Here is a 21,268-nt window from a genome sequence, read left to right as displayed (position 1 = left end):
GTAGCTGGACAGAGAGGAAAAGCATACAGCCTTCAAACATGGCATGTTCTGTGTGATGATATGGAACAAAAAAGAACAAAAACCAACAGCGAGGATTTACCAGATGAGAATGGAGACTGCTCTCACTTCCTCCCCCAATTCAGAGTGTATCCCACTTCATTTATTCCAACAATGTGTGTTTTGTCTTCCTTTTTGGTCAAAACCCAATCCCAATTAGTGTAATGTGTTCTACCTAATAGGAGAGAGGGGAGAAGGCACAACAGCACAACCTGGGCAAGAAGCTCTTTGTCAGGCAACCAGCTGGCTTTGGGCAGCGTTCCACAATCTCTTCGAGTAGCAAAGGTGGACAATGAGCTTTTCTTGGAAAATTACCTCTGTAAAATGCCCAATTTGTAGCTTCTCCTATAAGCTAGTTTAAAGGAAAGTGTGGTCTATTCAAACAGATTAATTCCTAAAGGAGAGTGCAACAGCTCCTATTCTCATCTTCAAAAAGAAGAATCCTGGCTGCATCCCATGCATCGTTTTTTGTCCAATGTTGCAGGGTTTGGATAACGAGCTAGTAGGTTTGTATGTCCTGGAGATGAAGTTTTTCACCTTATCTGTGGAGGCCCAAGCCCCCATGGTGGAGCCTGAGCTGACTGAGGTGGGGGAACTGCACTCGCTCACTGACTGGCAGGTTTCAGAGGCTTCTGAAGAGGCAGAGCTGGACGAATTCTGCAGCGTAAAACAGCACCGCAATGCAGGGAAAGGATACACAAGCCACCAAAAAAGGAAAAAACAAATCACAAACAGAAAGGAAAAGACAAAAAGCACATACACAGAGACACACAGGAGAGAGGGAGGGATGAGAGAAGCAAAGGGTTAGGGTTTTAAAAATTAATTAGAAACCGCTCAAAACCATTCCTAATGTTCAGGAAATCTATGAGAAACAAAATAAGCCACTTGCTTAATGCGAGAACTTGTCACACTGCTTAGGAATGAGGAAACTGAGGCAGTGATCTCAACTCCTCATTGCAATTTCAGCATCTCAATTCTGTTAGCTGTCTCGCAGCAAGAAGCTGAGGGAGCTGAGGGCACCTGTGGTCCAAACATGCAATATACTGAGACAACTGATTTATAAAGGAAAGCAGATCATCAGTACTTCAAAGACACAAAGTTTAGATTTAAAACATGGAGTAGCAAACATCACTTACATTCACAAGTTCTTGGATATTCTGATCTGCAAAAGTGCTTGTGAAAAGCTCATCTGAGTTCAAATATTATGGAATAGAGAAAGAAGTAATACTTACCAAACTGGAGTTTTCCAAAGTGCATAACTTGTATGCATGTAGGTAGGATGCATACACCAAATGCATACACTCTCACTCAAACCTCTCTGCCCAGCAGCCAGTGTGAAGGTACATGTGCTCTGCTGTGTGCAGAAATGGTGGCATGTACTTGCCACCTGCTTTCTCTTAACAGCAGAGCCAGAAAATACCAGGGGCTTGGATGGATAGCAAAGGAAAATGCAGGACATAAAAGTGCCCATTGAACATATCAAACATTTTGCTCCTAGGTAGGAACTTCTCCAATTTTCAGCGCATACCTTTATGTACATTTGCTGCTTAAGACCTCTACAACAGACTCTAATTCAATCACAGGCAGGCCAAGGGGAATAACCATGCGGACCACTTTGCCTACTACAGTGCTCTTCTAAAGCTCCCCCTTGAAAGTGGCATCCTGCTCCATAAGGGTGTGCATCCAGGTCCAACCGACTGCTTGGAAATAGTCAAGAATACCGGAAGAGTTGCCAGGGCAGTGGAGAGCTCTATTCACTGTCAGGAAACTGAAGACTACCAAGACTAATTCACCCTTTAGTAGCCCAGGATCTGGGAAACAAGTCTACCTAAGGATATCCCTGCCATTCTACGACAGCAGAGAGAATGTGCTCTTGTATCAGGTCTGTGTAGCAAAGCCATAGATTTTAAGATGTTGAAGAGGAAGGGAAATTTCATTTGAAATACAATTTCATCAGTTAACGTCAGGTGAGATCTGGGGTGAGTTTGCAATAAAAAGACAGATGGATAAGAGGCACTGTAGAGGACACGGGGTGTCTCACTGCTCACCAGAAGCTACATATGAGAAATGTACAGCCAATTGCCTGGGTAAAAGGAGATGTAGGTCTCTTGAGATGGAACACTGTCACCAGAAGGATTTTGGTGAGGGCTCGTAGGGCTGCTGAGAAAACACAGTATCAGCATCTTGAACTTACCAGCAAACTGTGATTTTAGTGACATTTTGCAAAGGCTCTTTAAAATTTTTTAGAAAGCATGTATTGTGATGGACCATTTTATAAAAATAACACATCCCATCCTATGCTGACATGGGATGAGATCTGCGGGTGACCTGTCAAATGTGCATAGGGTACAAGTATGCTCAGCTAACAAGGTTTGCATTCAAGGTGCACTAAGAGCTGAGGTGAAGGTAAGATCAGAAGAAATTGCAACAAATGACTGTTAAGGAGAGCAGTGAAGAGTGTGCAGTGGGGCACCTGATGATGCAATGGCTTCATGTTTTGTGGAACTGGTCACATTCTTGATTTAATGCAACTCCTTTTACAGGAGAAAAGCCTCTAAAATAAGAATACCAACAAACATGAGCTGTAGTTGACTCCGCCATCAGACAACCACGGTGCACTAAACGCAGATGAGCCTATTGCTTCTATCCTTAGAGAAAAATACATTTTAGAAAATTAGCTTTTACACTAAAACTCCAGACTTCTGCCTGACGTTCCAGGTACCTCAGAAAAGAAATCCCATGAGAATACTCACACTAATGTTCTGGTTTGGCCAGGGAAAAAAATGAAGAGAGAAAAATGTAATTACAGAAAATTCTTTTTTAATAGCCTGAATGACCCTCCTGGGTCTGCATACTCTGCACATGGCAGGACAGACAGTGAAGAGTCTGAGCTACAAGCATGGTATCCCTCATGCCACATTGTTTTCTGCACATGCCTCAATGGGGACAAGTAAGAATTTGGAATTTACACCTGATAAGACTATTTGTGTTTACAAGATAGAAATTTCACAAGATTATGTCAAGTAATGGTAAAAATGGCCTATAAATGAGGTTTATTAGCAACAAAGATGCATGCAGCAAACAGACAGAAAAAGGTCAAAAATGGAAATTCTCAAGATGCAAAGAATTGTTCAATTTACTTGGTGTATGGGGGGAAAAAAGACTAGAACTGATGAACTTATTTTTGCAATAAAGTGACTACTTCAAGGTGAAAAAAAAAAGAAGACAAAAAGGACCCTCCCACTAACTCAATGTGTCCATTTTCAGCAGGAAAAGCTAGACAAAGGCTGAACCAAGATGCCATGGGGAAAACACCCTGGTAGACGAAGGAAATGCAAGATGTGGTGGTACAGAAGAAGGGTCTCCTCACCTTCAGTAACTTGCAAGGCACAGAGAAGGTGAGCCTCTGGTCTGGCTAAAAAGCATTACAACAGTGAGCAAACAATGGAGAGGGAGGTAGAAGAATACTGAATTCCTGAAGGAAAAATGTAAGGAAAACATGACTGGCAGCAGGTCAAAGGCTCTCTGGATCAGACTGCAGAGCCACTCCTGAATGGTTAGATGAAAGTGTGGGAAGCACATACCACCCTTCATTTCTTAGCAGAAAGTACACGAGGGACTGAAAACAGAAACTATACAGTTACTGCTTGGGCAAAAAGTCCCCAGACAAGTGCTTGTTTTAGATGCACACCCTCTGGCACATGCACTCCTGTGAGCACACGCACTGGCAAACACTGGGCAGAGCAATTTCTACTCCACACCCCGTGGTGTGAGAAATATGACTATCAGATTTTTTGAATTTGTTTTAGTAATTATTTTTTTTTAAATGATTGTTTCATGTGAATCAGTTTTAAAATCACTTCTTTAATTTTAGCTATTTTAACCCTGGGAGACTTTTTTCTTTTCCCCACAGCTGCAATAATGGTGGTTCTGCTCTTCTGAGAAAAAGCTAAAAGTTAGGAGTATCAGCAGAAAGTTAAAACTGTGCTCTGCACACCAACATGCAGTGTAGCTTGGTGTCTGGTCTCTCAGACGTTGTGCCATGGTTTGTTCTTGGATAGCGTCCTGCTGCTTGGTGGGGTATGTATGAGTTCCAGCAAGCATATAAAAAAAAAAAAAGAGCTGCATTTTGGGCTGCTGGACTGTGCAATTATATTTTCCATCTGCTGTCCTACTAACCTATAAAAGGACTATGGTTATCTTGTATTACTTGCATCCTTTCACACCTTTCTTAACCCTTTCCCTTTCCCAATTATGAGACAGAGCTTCCTGGACAAGGGTTTCCCAGAAGATCAAATCCTAATGACAATGTCCTCTACAGTCAGTGGAAAATGGTCTCAGCTACTTTTCAGAAGGCTCCAGATAGTCACCACCTCTCACTTCCAGGAACCCGTCTCTACTGACCCTTCTTTCTAGTCAGGGATAAACTGCTGGGAAACATAACTTAGAAAAGGAAGTTTAGGAGAAACAAATTCCTTGTGAAAACTTAACAGATGAGTTCCAGTTTGGAATAGTTTTTTGGGTTTGGAGGCTTTTTGTTTGGATTTGTTTGTTTGTTTTTTCCGTTTTTTTTTTAAGTATTATTTGGGAGCATTTTTAAATTTAAATGGAAAACTGATTAGTTGTAACAATGTACTTCCCCTATTCTAACTTTGAGCTATTTCAAGCGATGGAATCTCCTCAAAAGCAGAATCTTTCCAGCTTGATAACGTGTACATGCAAAAGCAAGTTCACATTCAGTTTTCCTCTACTTCAGTGTTTAGAGAAAGCCATTTCCAGCGTATTCTCACACTAAAGACTTATCTCTCTGCTCTTTGACAGCACATCAACATTTTTATCTTCTTATCTGGTTCTTTCTGTCCCTTTGCTTTCATCTCCACAAAGTCTAAGCAACCTATGAAATTCAACTGCAAGTTGAATTCAAATGCTTCCCCTATGCATGTTCACTCCAAATCCAGTGGATCCTTCTAAAATCATCCCCCTGAATCAAACATAACTATACTATTACCATATTATTTCACCACAGATACTCCCAAGACCTCAGTTTGTCTACTACACAGGACAATGTGTGGGTTTAGCAGCACCAGCCACGTCCAGTGTTCACCCCAGAGCCACTCTTGGTCTGCTGTTCCCAGCAGCAGGTCTGTCAGAAAGACTTTGTTTGGGGTCAGTATGTGCCATGGGCAACACTGGCCATGGCTGATCTCACATCTGGCATTTAGAGAAACTGTTCCACTCCAGAAAGAGACCTGTGATGCTTTTCCATCACAGGATGTGCTGAGCTACACCCAAACATAATTGTGTAATTACAATTAAAGTATTTTACAGCGACCTTCCCACATGTATAGCTACGTGCTACAGGCTAACAGTTCTGCTGCCAGGGATATTAAGAACAATGCTGCAGAAAAGAGATCCTCCTAAACCAGTGAAAAGGCAGTGTCTGGTTTGATAATTGCTCTTTTTCCTATCTTCTGTGTAGAATGTGATAACTGCAAACACTTACTACTCGGTAACTACAGGTTGGAAAGCAGTCTTCATTTCGTCAGTCATCTCTCCTCTGGTATAGTCTGTATCTTGTTTAAATCTCTAGTTACTCCTTGTTTGAGATTCCCACCAACCTCCCACCCCCATTTGTGTTTTTGAGGAAATTCAGTTTAATTTTCAGTGACACTTGCTTGTATAAAATGTAGGGAAGCACATAAAAGCTTCTCATAGGTCATATATTCCCAGTTCTATAATATGGGAATTTTATGTAGTCCCTTCTTTTTTCTTATTATAGAAGGAAAAAGGGCTTTGTTGATCCAGCAGATGCCACAGCATGTAGCTAGCAAACATCAGCAAGTGTCCACCTGCGCAAGATATACGGCTTTTAATTTCCTTTGTTGGTTCCAGAGCTTGCTTTTCTGCCTTCTCAGTGTCACTACTAGAAACAATGACATCAGTGTTCCAAGAACAGCAGCAGCTGCTGCTCCTCCCCACCCGCCATGGAGCCTCCAAGCACAACCACACAGAGATCTGTCAGTTGGTTAGAGACACACAACACAGGATAACGCTGTAAACTGAACAGCTCCTCAGTAAGCTCACAGTCACAATCACCTGTCAGCACAACACACATGATTTACTTAGTGCTGAACATACAAAGCAAGACACTTAAGCAAAGATGAAGCGGCCAGGCAATGATCTGTTACCTTTTCCTCTGCGTAAAGGTATACAGAGCCAGAGACATACAGAGCACATACCTATTTGTTATACCAACACACTACACTTGTCACACTGCTGCAGCCTTCTAGAGCTCATGAACAGCTCAAGTGATGTTTGGATCAGTTTGCAACTTTATGGACAGTTTCTAAAATGAAGTGAAAGCACATGAACTTAGATGGTGTAAATCAGTGTGACTCCCATCAACTTTCAGGATGTTCTGCCACCTGATACCAGCCTAAGTTCTCTCCTCTGCTTAACAGGGGAACTTGCAAAGAGAGATGTTGAGTTTTTTTCCATGCTAAGAGCAATTGCAAAGTTACATCCTCATCTGCAAACACAGCATCATCATGTGGATTACCGCCCTTTTATGCAGGTGCAGTGGATACTATGAAAACCAAAGATGATGCTGGCATGTGTAACTGATGTATGTATCTTAAAAGTTAATTTCCTTACCTTGTTACTATTCCAGTTTACTTTATTATTGCTCATTTACTTTTTTTGCATTTCACTTAGGTTAGCCATAGCCAATCTAAACAAAACATTCATTTTATTAGTGTGCACAAAGTTCTTCAGGATGTCACCTATAAAAAAAAGCTCCTGTGTCCAGACTGGGGACAGTGCAGAAGAGGTATCATTTGAAAATGATCATCATCATTAAAATGAAAGAGGTAAATATATTTAAAAACGGTTGAGCTTCCCTTGAGAATGTGTTCCAAGCCTAAATGAACCAGTTTTATTTTGGATGATACCTTAAAATTTCATTAGGGGTTCCACTCACTAAATGTCTTGCGAAAGTAAGGGGCTCTGTGCTATCACAGGTGATCTAGGAGTAGCCTATATGGGCAGGTGACACTTGGAAATCACTAATACTTGCTGCTTGTTAACTGTGAGGATTAAAACTCCCCAACCATGCCTACAGAACTATCTACTCCCCAACATATGAAAAGGAGTGCAATTACATTTCCTAAAGTAAAAGACAATCTTCTCCAGTGACCTCAGGGTGTATTAAAATGAGTAATACTGAACAACAGGATATTAGGTCCACTTTGGTTTGTGACTAAGATTTATGATGGGATTTATAACATGAGATGGTAATTCAGTCTTGTTTGAAAAATACTGCAGCTGCTGTGTGGTTTGTTAAAAAACCCAAACAAAACAGCAGAAAATTCAGGTGCTGGAAGATAGAGGCCTTGGAGCATTGCAAATCTCTGCCTGCAGGTGGCCAGCTAGTTTTTATAGGAATGATGCCATGAAGAAATAGAGCAGCAACCTCCTTCTGCAGACCCAAAAATGCTCTGGAAAAATTTTGCCTATACTGATAGTGAAATCCTCTTAGTTTTACTGTGTTTAGGATGTTACCATATATGACTACACAAACACTCATTTCTTATGAGTTCCATAAAGAATTAAAAATACCTCTCGTTTTCATGCAGAAACGTTATTTCTGCAAGGTGCTCAACTGAGAACCCAAAAGAGCAAGCCTATCCACAGAAATGGATGTAATAAAAAATGGCAAAGACAGTTCTGTGTGATAATGCTGACAGCATTTTGAGTATCCCAGACTCTTTGCAGGGGAGGAATAAAAGAAGTCTCTCTGATGTCAAAGCCCCCATTACCAGTACTATGGCTGCTAAAAGGCTGTTCTGGCCTCAATATTTGCCCATTAAACAGTAAACAGCCACCACATATTAACAACTTGCAATCTTTGCAGGATATTAACTGCTAACCTCAGTGGGTAAAGTGAGTATTATCCCCTCCTGGAAGGTGAGACTTGTTCTTTCCCTTCTGTATGTATCTGAAAAATAGGCATCTGGGCTCCCTCCAGGGCCATCAGGAAAACTAAATCCCCCAAGAGTGACTTATCCTTTTCTTCAGCGCTAACTGCAAAAGCAGCATAAATCACTCAAGCTAGAGGCCCAACTTTTAGCTGGATGAAGTGTAGTGACACAAACCTTACTCTCACTGTTTAAACTGACTCCAAGGTACCCCAAAACCACACCAGATTCTTTCTGTGAAAGGTGAGCCAATTTAAAGAGTCCAGCTCACACTCAGGTTTTTGTTCTCATGCTTGCACGTACCTGGTTAGGTGCTTCTGGTGGCATGGGGGATGGCGATTTGGACTGGAAAGCATCCTGGGACATGAATCCAGAATCATGGGAGGACACACTGGACAGCCTCATGGGTGCCTGCTGAGGCAGATTGGAGCTGCGATAGCGATAGTGTGAACTAGGTGAGTGCGAGTGCGAGCCACTGGACCGGGAATCACTACTGTTAACGCTGTTCAGACTGCTGTGAGAGACAAAAGGAACAGAGAAAGGAAAGGGGAGAGGAAAAGACACAAGGGTGGGGTGGGGAGAGACCCATATGCAGTACAATTAACATTCCACATGTCTCTAGCAACAGGCAGCATAAACCGGAAAAGAAAAATATTGACAAATTAAAAATATATATATGCACATATATATCAGTAAAGAACTACAAGCAACTGCAGTATCCCTGGTGACCAGAGAGAAAATGGCATTTTACCTTGAATTTCACTCACATGATCAAATCTGTAACCACTCAGAGTTCAAAGCTGGGTTAGGGATGGAGGGATTGCTACATGCCCTCCCTAGCATTTGCACAGCACTTGCTCAAAAAGTCTCTGCTGACAGCCCTCTCCTATTCCTGACTTAGACCTTGTTGCCTTTGCACCACGGCCCAAATATGCACCAGAATTTCTAGCAGGGTGACCAAAGGCACTGCAGTTCATGTAAGAGTCTGTCTCTAGGCATGTCACTGCAGACAGTCAGCAGGACAACGTGTGAGACCATCACCAAACCCCCCACGCTCCAGAGTACCTGGGACAAGCTTTGCTCACATGAAGGCTTCCTACCAGAAAAAAACATGTGATGGCATATTGAGTGAAGCCAAGCCACTGGGTATGGAGCTCTAGTTAGTAAGACAGTCAGAGAATTAAAACCCCAAATTAATATCCGTGTTAAAAAACCCAGTGTGATGCTTCAAACAAAGAGATGTATTTTTACTCCTCAGTATCCATGAATGACAGTAAGGACATGCCAGCCGCAACGTGGGAGCCTGTGAAATTTCCTGCTGGGGTGGCTGAGCAGGACTAGCAGGATGTACCTGTAGGCAGCTTTCTACCCCCACTGGCAGGAGCCTGGCTGAAGGAATGGCTCTGTAGGATATCTGGGTGAGGCCTGCACCTCCTGTTCACAAATGCCACGTACACAGAGGATGTACAAATCAGTTTGGAGCAGAGAAAGAGAAGATCTGCTGAATTTTACCCACAAATACTAGTCCATGCCACAGAGATTTTACTGCTCAAGAAGATGAAGTTCATTAGGAACAGATGATGAAATTTTGTTGGTTTGGGGGTTTTTTTGCCATTTTCTTTTATAGCTTCAGGATATTGCATCTTTAAGCCTGTGCTCATTGCTCTAAATATGCATGTTTTCACATATATATATATAAAAGTACTGACATTTTTTATATATATCCGCATGCAGAGACAAGTAGGTACATAGAAGTGGTGTTCACTTGCTCTGACATGCTGTAGGTAACTTTGCTCATACACAGAGAACCTGTAATACATTATTCATAAAGCAAACTGAAAGGTAATCATTTGAGAGCAGCTAGAGAGGTGTTGAGCAGAATACACAACAGGATATCTTCCTTTTCAATAAAAGGAAAGAGTAAATGTGGACACCAGGTATGAGGGCAACATGCTAATAAACTGTTTTATGAGAAAAAACAGTTTTTACAGAGAAAGCATAGACAGAATCCAGTGTTTCAACATATTTCAGGACAGCATTAGACAGCATTAAACAGTCAAAAAAACTTGTATCAAAAAAGCATTTCCATCTACCAGACTCATAGGGCAATTGCCAAGGATGTTTTCCCTTTTCAAACAGTTTAACTTACTGATTAGTAACAGCTACTTAGAATAATCTAAAAAGTCATCACATGAAAAACAGAAAAGGAAATTATGAATGAACAATCTTAGAGCTTAGATCAGTACAGTCTGCTCTTTGATCCAAAATGGATTCAAGAGAACTGAACCAAAAACATCTTCAAGTTGTCTTGAGTTCAAAAGTTGTTCAGTCATGCCCATCCTTTTTAATATTCCCAGCACACACTTAAACGAGTAACGACCAAAAGGGACTGATTTCAGTAATACTTATTATTTAAGATTTAAGAATGTATACAAATCCATATCACAGTTTGAACTTGCCTCCTGTTGCCCCCAAAGAGGTTAAAAACAAATATTACCAATCGACTTACCTGCAAACACTAGATTTTCTGGACATGGTAGTACTGGGAGAGGATGGAGGAGTCTGGTAAGACCAGCTGTAATCAGAACCTTTCAAATCTAAAATTACCTGATGAAAGATAATCAATAGCATCAAGGATGTGGAAAAATTTTACCCCTATTAACAGAAAACATCTTCTTGTCATTCGTCACCACTACGAACTTGCAGTGCCAATTGACTCAGTCTCAGTCCCCTTCCAGAATTACACTGTGTATATAACACAGGAGAGTCAGCTTCATCCTTGGTTTTCCAGGAACTAACATACTTCAACACTAGGGCTGCTATTACAGAAGGAAAGTCACATTTGAATGGAAAAATCTTAAAAAGTAAACTGGAGATTTATTTCATGCATTCTGGAAGCTGTTTTGTTTGGGTTTTTTTTTTTACTTTTTAAAAAACCATTATGGTCTTAGAGTTGAAGAACTGTTGCATTTTAAAAAATTAGCTGAAGATCCAATACTCAACCACAACAGAGCTTTACACTTCTAAGTCAATGATATGACAAGAAAACTGAGTTAACACAGCAAGGCTGGAGAAAAACGTCCTATTTGGATTTATTTAATGACACACATTTTTCTATGCATTTTAAGGACCGCATGGAAAAATGCTCAAATGCTAGACTCCACCAAGCTATCCAATCCCAGCAATCTTGCAACTACATAAAGACAGGGATGTTGAAATGTAGGGTGAGGACATGACACTCATTCCTCATACACTCTCAACAGAAATCTGGCATCTTCATATACTTCCAAGTGTACCAAATACTTCAGGGGCACTAAGCTGGTACTTCAAGATAATTTTTTTGAATTGCTTATGTTAAAAATGACCTTGCTGCAGAGAAGCATCTACAAAACATAACATTAAGCCACTAAACACCAGTACTCAATATCCCTCATAACACAAAAGGAAAACTGGTGCAAGCTACAAACAAAAATATTTTCCAGGCAACAAGAGCTGACCTGTTCACTTGAGGATGGCAATTTGTGTGGATCCATGGTAAGACTTTTCAGGTCATCTGATATGGTTTGTAAATGGGTTATTTCTCCTAGCATTGATATTTCTTCTTCCTGAAAAGACAAAAGGGCAAGGCTAATCACAGCCTTGGTTTTAAAAATCAGACCCGTAACTCAACACACCACCTTCTTCTTTTTGCTGATGACTGCAGGGATGCCCAGTGAAGCCACCTTTTCTTTGCCCATTAAGCAGTAACTTCTTATGAAAGAAGCTTGAAAATATTAGAGTTCTGTAACTACTTTAAGATTGTTGTAAGTTCTGAGGCCCACAAATCTTTCTCTCATCAGCAAGATAAATAAGTCTCAGCCTTCTTTTTGTGACGTGTTCAGAAAAAGAGTGTCAGTTTTGCTGCATTTGACAAATTTTAACTCTTCTATGTATAGGCACTAATGTGCCCTAAAGATTTTAACCCTGAATGTAAACAGGGGTTAAACTCGTACTCTTTGCTAGTTTTTGAAACTTAGAGATAAAGGCACTATACAGGTACAGACCACTAATATATCTATGATTCCTTCTGGCTCAAATTACATCAACAACTAACTCAGATGATTCCTGGACTGTAAACTATACTACCATTTCCTCCAGGTCCTCCAGAGTCTGGTATTCACCTCTTCCTGCTCAGCCATCACCTTCCTATTTCTCTAACTACAGTTTTCTGTTGAGAGTGGTGCTCTTTGTAAACAAGCACTGGGAACATATTCCCAGTACGCCGGTGACCCTTCAGAAATGCATCATGCTTGCATAAAGCCACAAATGATTCCTTGTCGAGCTTCAGACAACCTGAGATGATGAAAATATACTGAAACCTTTTCAATGAACTGAAAACCTGTCATGTAGCAGGAAAAGAGCTATCAAAAAACTGCAAGGAAGCAGCCTGCAATCTGTCAGATAATGCCATTATATAAACAGGGGAGGTCTTGAAACATTTATCAGTCCTAGCACTGGAGTAGGAGTGAGGAAGATTTATATTAAAATGTGATGTTAAGAAGAAAAGCAGTGGAAAAAACTGCATTTGCAATGTCTCAGGTTGAAATTCATAGGGAACACAAACTGACTTTAGTCTTTGTGCCCACTGTTTACCCATCAGTCATCCTGAAAGTATTCGGTGTCTTCTATCACTGAATTACTACAAGCGCCTACACGAAAGGTCCCAATTCTCACCACTTGCTCGATAGAGATGAAGCTTAATTTTTGCCATAGAAATTAATTCCCAAGGCATAACAAGATACTCTTTTGAGAGGTTTTTGGCCACTTATCTAATCTGTGAATTGTACTGATTTAAAGCAAAGAGCTCTTACTATCACAGGGCGCAGCATCGAAATGAAAGCACAGAATCGTCCGCGCTCCTCGATCAGAGCCTTTCTGACAGCTTGCTTCTCAGTTTCTTCAAGCAGCAGGTACTTATCATTGACATCTTGTAAAGCACTATCCAACTGGGGCTGAATGTCACCCCGTCCTGTATGCAGGAAAAAATCAAGAGTACATTTTGTCAAAACTGTGGATCTCCATAAACGACCTTATTTTCAGCCAGCACTGTTGCCAGATTGCAATTAATGTCTCAACCAGCATTTTATCTTAATTCAAGTTAGTAAGGGTTTTTTTCCCCCCCTAATTAAGTCAAGCATTTCAAAGCATTTATTTTTTCCCCTTTTGCACAGAATAGACATACAGTTCAATTTAAAAGGTTTCAACAAGCCAAAGACAGCATTTGAAAGAAGGACTTTCTCAAAGCATTACTGTAGTAACTGTTCATATCATCCTTGCTGAAAACCAACATCTTACTAACAGGGAGAGTATTAATCACTAATCCCAGGTAAACTCCTCTTCCTATTTTTGTGCTTAACAAGGTCCTAATGACAACTTGTGGAGCCACTAAATGAATGAATCAATCTCCCATATAAGATACTATTACGACATGTTACTGATCATTGGACCACTTGACTCAAGTACTCTGCACAAGCAACTGCTGCAAGTTTTCTTCATTCCAGGGTTCAAACAAAACCAAACCTATCAACATAGGTTATTAACGTATGTATTAATGTCTAATATCTGGCAATGGAAATAATAAAATTCCAACATTTTGCAAACAAAAAGCTTCACTGTGTTAATTACAGTCAACTCATAATACCAAAACTTTCTGTGACAGGTAAATATCTTATTCTGTACCAACTGCTTACTCTGCATCATGTCAAAAAATATTCCTCTAGGAATGAAGAGCTGCTGCCTAGACATACTATTACTGAACCAATAACATTTCAGTTGCAAGATATTTTCATGCAGCTTACACTCCTAAATATTTTGAAGAACTTTAGTTGTATAAATTTGTTGCAAATCTCCCAGGATCCAGGCACATATCCATACCACTGTTGCTAAATACCAGGGAGATAACATTGAAAAATGGTGAGTGAGTTACAAGCAGCTACCCAAAATCAATTTTTACGGACAATAACCCTTCTGCATGGAGAATTTAAAGCTATGAGCAAGAGGAAGAAAAAAGTCTCTTGACTTGTGCAGTACACAATGCAGATGACTTAATGTCAAGGTCACAAAAGAAAACCTTTGCCTTACTATCATTTGTATTTCCTTAATACTCCTTTTCCAGGCAAAGCCATTAGCTCCCCTGCACTGATGCACAGCCAGAGCTGCAGGAAAAGAGAGCAGCAACGGAAGCAAAGGGAATCACGCTGGCTTAGTGGCATTACAGGCTGGATATATCCATATCTCCTCTGTACAGAGTTAGACATAGTCCAGATAAAACTGCACAGACCCCACATGCAGAGCTGTGTGATGGATCCTGGAAGAATCACATGCAGTGTAACATGGACATGGCCACTGCCAAGGCCACCTGGGTACTAGACTGCCAACAGAACACCCACTGCCGGATCCTGCAGATCAGGCTGGCTGCTGTAATTATGGTCATGAAACTGTTTCAGAAGTAAATAACTTTAAGAGTAACAGACTCTGAAGGTGCAGTCACCTGCTTTCTCTCTCAAAATCAGCATCTCCCAGAAACAAGTTATAAGAGAGCTCTGGGTAACATCCTGAAGGTCCTGTGCCTTCTTGTCTGTCACTCTCAGGAGACATACTGGGCCTTCCTGCTTGAAGACCATTCTGTATGCTTCAAGTCCCTCCCCATACTCTCCTTTGCCATCAGATGCAGCAGTTAAACATTTTATACTTCTCTGGAGTTGTTATTTCAAATTCCTTTTGGAACAGAGACTTGTATCATTGCTCAGACCCCTTTTGAGCGTTGCCTGGAAATTACAACAGGTGAAACAATCTCCTGTTGTTCAAACCGAGACACTACCATGGATGTACCAAATGCAAAATATATTAGTTGCAAACGAAATCACACACTCATTAGTTCAGCTCTGGAGAACTGCTGTAAATGTTAAGCTGCTCCACCATATGATCATGCACGTAACACAGTAAATCCTTGTTAAATGCATTCACTTGAGCACTGAGAACACACACACTTAGAAAGTAACTGGACTCCATTGATAAAGTGGGTTCAATTACAGTGAATTTTGGTAATTTAAGTGGACCTCATAGAGCACCATGTCTTCAACCAGAACAAGAGCACCCAAAACCTGGGGCAAAAATAAACTCAATTTGCACCCGTGTAACTCACTAAATTCAATAAAGTTATCAGGATAACATTCAAGATGGTATTTTAACCCCTCAGCAAGGGTACATATAAAACTGCACCCCTCTCCAACATTCTCTGTACCTCTACAAAATTTCCTTTATTTCTTTCAGTGAGTCAGCACATTAACAGACACACCACCTCCTCACTGCTACTTCCGCAGACCCGCTTTAATGCTCTGAGGCACTTGGGTAGTCAGTGAAAACACAGAAGCTGCCTGGGGTATAATTCAGAGCAGGAAACAAGCTTAGGAGAATCATTTAGATGAGGCTCTGAAGTCAGATGTTTACATGGCATGAACACAGCTCTCTCCCAATGACTCCTTGCAACTCATCCTTTAGGAGCAGGAAAGCTTTATCAACATCCTTTGAAAGCTCCACAAAGCAGACATCAATCTAACAAGTCTTTTGAAAGCAAGCATAGCTCTTCACATTCCCTGAATTGCCAGCTGCCTCCCATGGCACTCAGAGAGCTCATTAATTTGAGTGATGAGATCTCTGCCCAGTTAAACCAGTTTCCTTAGCTAAGCAGAGCAGAGCCAATCCCCTTGATAGCACTCCTATACTATACAGAGGACACAGAAGGTATGAGGACCAACTGCTCATCACCTCTGCTCCTCCTCCACCTTTGGGTCTCCACTGCTTTGAATCTGCTACTTATCTCAAAAGGGAATACTGACCACAGGAGAGCAATGAAGTTCTTTTCCCCTTTGAATTATGAGAGGAAGGCCACCTGTCCATGGCATCTCTGACAATTGATTGCAATATTTTTACTATGGACATGAGGCACATTTTAAGGAACATCAGCAAGCGATTATTTTTTCCAGCCCACTCTCTTGCCTTTAGGTTATGCATTCAGAAACATTTCCAAACCAACGCAACCACAGTAACGACATCAGATAGTTCCAGAACTCATCATGGAGCAGCTGTAAAAGTGCACCTGGAAGGACATTCCTGCCTCAGTTGCAGGCAGGTTTGAGTGACCTACCACATCAATCTGCAACAGTAATGGCCAAAACCATCAAATATAGTCACAGGTCTCTCTGGTTTGCAACTAGCCAGACGTGAACAAGGTGTAGGGATGGTTCTGCAGAGCATGTCCAGCTGCACTCAGAAGAACAAGTCAACAACCTAAAAACTGAGGAGGAATTCAAATCCAGCCTTTCTCAAAATGGAGCTCTGGCAATGCAGAGAGGAGCAGAAATGCAAGACCAGAAGTTGTGGACTGAATTCTCCAATAGCCTGGGGACTTGCGGCTGGACCACAGGCAAGTAACAGCTAATCCAGTGCAGGGAGCTGAACTGCTTCTCATTAAAAGTAACATAAATCTGCTGCTACTTCAAGGACAGTTTTAATATGTTACCTTCAGAGCAGGTGCTCCACATCATTACCGTGACATGCAAGAGCTTTAAAGGACCAACATGCACTAAAAGTTCCATTTTACAGTGCTTTGTGTGAATCCTGGCTGAAAGTCTCATGCAATTTCTGAAATAACCACCATTTAAAAGGAACTTCAGTAAAGGGAAAGTATTAGGGAGAAAGAAAAAGGCAAATCTCATTTTCAACCCAATTTCATGTCTATTTTATAAGATAACTTAAACTAGCAAAGCTCTCAGCAACACCAAAGCAGAACAATGATCTTTAAATGCTTCAGTGCAAGTCAGACTGCTAAAGTTAATGCTGTTATTGACAAAGTAATGCAGCAAATATTGGTGAAACTATTATTTTCCATGTTCTCACTCAAAGATTGCTTCCTTGCACTTTTTTAAGTGTCTGCACAGAACTTGAATATTCAATATTGGACACTTTACAGAGTGGCAGAATTTACACTGTATAAGATAATGCTGAGTACACCTCTACTTGTACAAATCAAAGCAGGCTCCAAGTCATTCATTCCCAAACCACCTTCTTTACAAGAGTACACCTGCTCCAGCTGCCAGGATGAACAATCCCTCTAAGTTTGCACAGTAAAGACAACAAATCAACTAACACGGATCTGGGCTGAGAATGAAAGAATTCTGCCACCATTTATAGAAAGGTGGAAAACCACATAGCTGGGATTAATTTCAGACTCCTTCAGAAACCAAATCCGAATCTTTCTGTTGGCTACTGGAGATCTGAATCAGCTGCTAATGTTCAAAAGTGCAAAGGCTTCCTTTAACAGAAAAATTCCAAGTTACTCAATGAAGCTTCAAGATTGAATTACAAACCAGGAAAACCACAATGTGTAATTCAAAAAAAGGGGACAAGCAGCAGCTCCAGGAGCCCAGATGAGGCAACTTGGTTGAGAAGCCTTCTAATCAATCCAAGCAATCCAGAGGCCAATCTAATCAATTCAGGGTTCTTCAAAGGGAACAGCTACATCACTACGCTTGCAAGTGGAGGTATGATTACTTCTCTCAAGTTCAGAATCATGGCACTTCATTCACAAGGAGATCTCAAGGCAGCTACTTTAAATTTGCAATACAACTGAAACAGAACCTCAATTCAAACATACTTGAGGTGTGATCAGGCAACAGGAGAAGAGACAATCGTGATGCTGAATTCCAACCCATTCCCCAGCATGAAGTAAATATAGTGATTTCTTATCCATCAGGTAAGAAAGATGCATGCGATTTTCAGAAAAAAAGGGGAATTTGGATCACAGGTTACAAAGACCAACACTAAGGACTTTAAGCTCTAGACTTTAAAAGTCATATTAACAATAAGATACTCAATTATTTAAACATCACCTTGATGACATGTCTATTCCATTTAACTTCTCTCCCAACTGTGACATGATTTATCTGTCCATGTTAATCCCTTTCTAAAATAAACCAGAGGTTTATATACAATACTGATTTTCTTCTTTTACCAGTGTTCCAATTAGATGCCAAAAGAAAATAAATCAAAAGATGCTTTGTTCATTAAGATTAGGCAAATTTTAGTTTCATTAGAAATTAAAGTCTAGGCAGTTAGTGGAGACCAGACACCATAAAGAGGCCACAGCAAGGGCTACAATGAACCAGCCACCAGGGTCACAGCATGGCACAGACTTACCCAGAGCCTCAGCTGTCAGGCAGGTGCGCATGGTGAGAAATTGCAGGACACAAAATTGACACAGAAAGGAAAATAAAAAAAGTCAAACTGGTATTACAGCATTCCTAGAATTTAGACATTATCATCAGTGCCAAGAAAAAAGAGTGAGCAGTTTGGACTAGGCTATTCTGACCTCCTCCATTGCTGATAAAGACAAATGCATTAGCTTTGCTTCCTGGTGAGCTGTTGTAAGTCAAACTTCTGGTTATTTACCATATACAGTTTTACTTTAAGAGATTTAAAGAGATTTAAACCAGTTTAGACTCCTCGGTGAGAACACATTAACCTGTGCTTCAGAGAAAGTGCACAACACAGATAAACGTCAAGACTCTGGTCAGGTTGATGAAGTGGCAAAAAGCTCATCACCCTCACAGGGAAGAGGGAACTCAAACTTGCAGAACTCTGGGCAGGTGCTGTGTGAGTAACCACAGTGCTTTTTGATGTTCTCTACTGCAATTACATTAACAGATTGTTAATTAAATTAAAAGCTAATTGCTGATGCAATGTGGATGAACATCAAAAAGATTAACTATGATATGTGTATTTTAATTAAAAAACTTTTTATTATATGAAGTTTTGCAATAAACCTGGCTTGCCGTCAAAAAGAGGGGAACTATCAAGAGGCATTCAAAACTCAAGGAATGAAAGTAAATCAAAGAAATGTCTTCAGTCACTGATTTAGCAATGTGTCTTCACTGCATTTTTGTGAAGTAGAGCTTACATTATAAGCTTGTAGGGAAAAAAAACCCAACAACAAAACACCAAAAAGCCCTGCAGGCACCACGGCCTCATTCACACAGGACATTTTCCCTGCAATAGATAAGGATAATTTGCTCATTAGCTTCCCTCCTTCTGAGCTGCATCATATTGACTCCACAGTGAGTCTTGGCTCTCACTTCCCTCATCATGCTACATTTGATCAATTTAGAGGAATGAGGTTATCTCCTGCAGAGGAAGGGTCTGGCCAGGGGTTCCCCATCCCCAGTCTGTCACTCCAGATAGGGTAAGTGCCAAGTACAAAAAGAGTGCAAAGCACTTGAATGAGAAGGTCGGCATTTGCTTCAAGAACTGAGACATCCTTCAGTTATAATTGTGTTGAAGAGCTTTATGTTTTGCAGTTAAGAGTCACAGGGTTTGCACAACCATCCTTTAGAGGAGTATAGCAATATTACAAAGACCAGAGTGTAACCCAAAAGCAGCTGCGAAGGCCCTAAAACACAAACAGGTCATCTTTGCTAATGAGGAGAAGGAAGAAAAAACCCTTTTAGCAGTATTACAGTAAATTAATAATCATGTTCTGCTCTCTCAATTTCATTAGAATCACAAAACACTTTCCAAGACTGCTGCATACTCAAAAAGAGAGGCTGTCAGTTTGGATACCCAATGTTGAGATGGGACACAAGAAGAAATGTTGTACTGAATGTTAAGGCAATTCTGCAGAAAGTTCTACAAATGGCATAGAGATAAAATTCAGTTTATATATTAACATGTGTTATATTATTGCGAGTGTTACATATAACTCTTCTCGTATCCGCTTGGATTGAAACATTTTTCTCAAAGCTCACACACAGTGTCACATGAAGAACCTGAAAATGAAACCTACCAGTCATGTTATAGGCAGAAGGGAAACCTGTCCAGTTAATCATTAATAGCCAAGCTGAAATACAGAAGATAAAGCCAACATGCACTCCAGATTTTACATATACATTCAGATATATTTTAATTTAGTCACTTGATCCTTTTTTAGTTAAACTAAGAATCATGCATTTTGTTAACCTTCCCAAATGGTTACATGCAGAGCCACAGCTGCTATCTCTCTTCTGAATTCAATATAGCATCAACAGCTTCTAGTAGCTATGGATCCACTTATGAGGCCCTGACTCAGCAGAAACCTAAACATGGAATTTATTTTAAATGTATGCATAATTATTCTGCTGACTCAGGTTAGCTGGGCTGACTTCTGATGGCCAATGTTTGTCTGAAAACAAAGGGCAATTTAGAAGATGTATGCAGTTCCATGCACTACACAGTTTTATCTGTTCAGACAAGAGCTAATTTTCAACACTGAGATGTTGAGGCAAGAAGCCCTACAGGCCTGCTCCCCATGGGAACAAAGGTCCTAAGGAAAAGGAGGTACCTTAAAGATCACCATGACATCCTCAGGGACTGGATGGATCTGGTTGGTACACCAGAATCCTATTTAGACTATACAGATTTAGCTTCACATGGACCTTTTTTTTTTAATAGTCAAAGACAACAAATAGAATGTAAATTATCTCTATGAGGTCTTTTGAAGTGTAAGACCTTAATTTACACACAGACATGTCGCTTTACTAGATATACTCTAGCAAACTCCTCAAAAGGACCCTGAACATCCTTTTGTTTTGTTTGGAAAGCTTGGTGTTTTCTCCATCGCTTCAAGCTTTGGAAACACCTTTACTGCAACTAACACACTTACTCAGAAAACATAATGTCTAATAAATGATCTTAAGTGCCCAGCCTGAACTTTCAACTTGGCCGCATGGAACCAGAACAAACAGACCACACACAAGCCAGGGCACAGGCAGACCCCCCATGTATTCGGCCCCTCAGTAGGGTGTCCAACCTGCAGTGCTCCTGCCACAACAAGCCACGCAGCCCAGGGCCCTCTCTCCTAAATGTCCTTGGGATGCAGACAAGGAGCTGCTGTGCATGCTGCAGCCATCACCTACGAGAGAGAGCCTCCGCAGCTCAATGCGACAGGGCGAGAGGACACCCCTGCCGTGATGTGAATGAGGAAAGTAGAGGGTTATATTTGAGTTCCTACATCTGAAGCTGCCCAAAGCAAAAGAAAACCACTTTCTCATCCAGTCACAGCAGAATAAGCTTGAAGGACCTTTTTTAGTAGCATGCACAGTATTGAAGCAAATCCGGAATTCAGCAAAGATCTCACTTGCCCACAGATGATCGTAAGGTTAATT

At 40.8% G+C, this 21,268-nt stretch overlaps 1 protein-coding gene across 20 annotated transcripts in view; it reads right to left on the bottom strand.

Moving 5' to 3' along the window:
• The window catches only part of MTSS1 (MTSS1, I-BAR domain containing), a 126,531-nt gene that overhangs the window by 7,377 nt on the left and 97,886 nt on the right, over positions 1–21,268 (bottom strand). For 5 of the 20 annotated variants that reach the window (XM_027645702.1, XM_027645703.1, XM_027645694.1 and 2 more), the window contains 6 exons: positions 18,270–18,281; positions 12,884–13,041; positions 11,531–11,638; positions 10,543–10,640; positions 8,337–8,547; positions 595–714 (listed from right to left, as the gene is read on the bottom strand). In XM_027645702.1, the coding sequence (XP_027501503.1) occupies positions 595–714; positions 8,337–8,547; positions 10,543–10,640; positions 11,531–11,638; positions 12,884–13,041; positions 18,270–18,281 (707 nt within the window). The remainder of the gene's footprint in view (positions 1–594; positions 715–8,336; positions 8,548–10,542; positions 10,641–11,530; positions 11,639–12,883; positions 13,042–18,269; positions 18,282–21,268) is intronic. The other 15 variants (XM_027645700.1, XM_027645715.1, XM_027645710.1 and 12 more) reach the window with 9 other exon arrangements.

This window comes from Corapipo altera, unplaced genomic scaffold, assembly GCF_003945725.1.
Source record: "Corapipo altera isolate COAL_440 unplaced genomic scaffold, ASM394572v1 51, whole genome shotgun sequence".
NCBI classification, from domain to species: domain Eukaryota; kingdom Metazoa; phylum Chordata; class Aves; order Passeriformes; family Pipridae; genus Corapipo; species Corapipo altera.
This window is presented reverse-complemented; position numbering and strand designations above follow the sequence as displayed.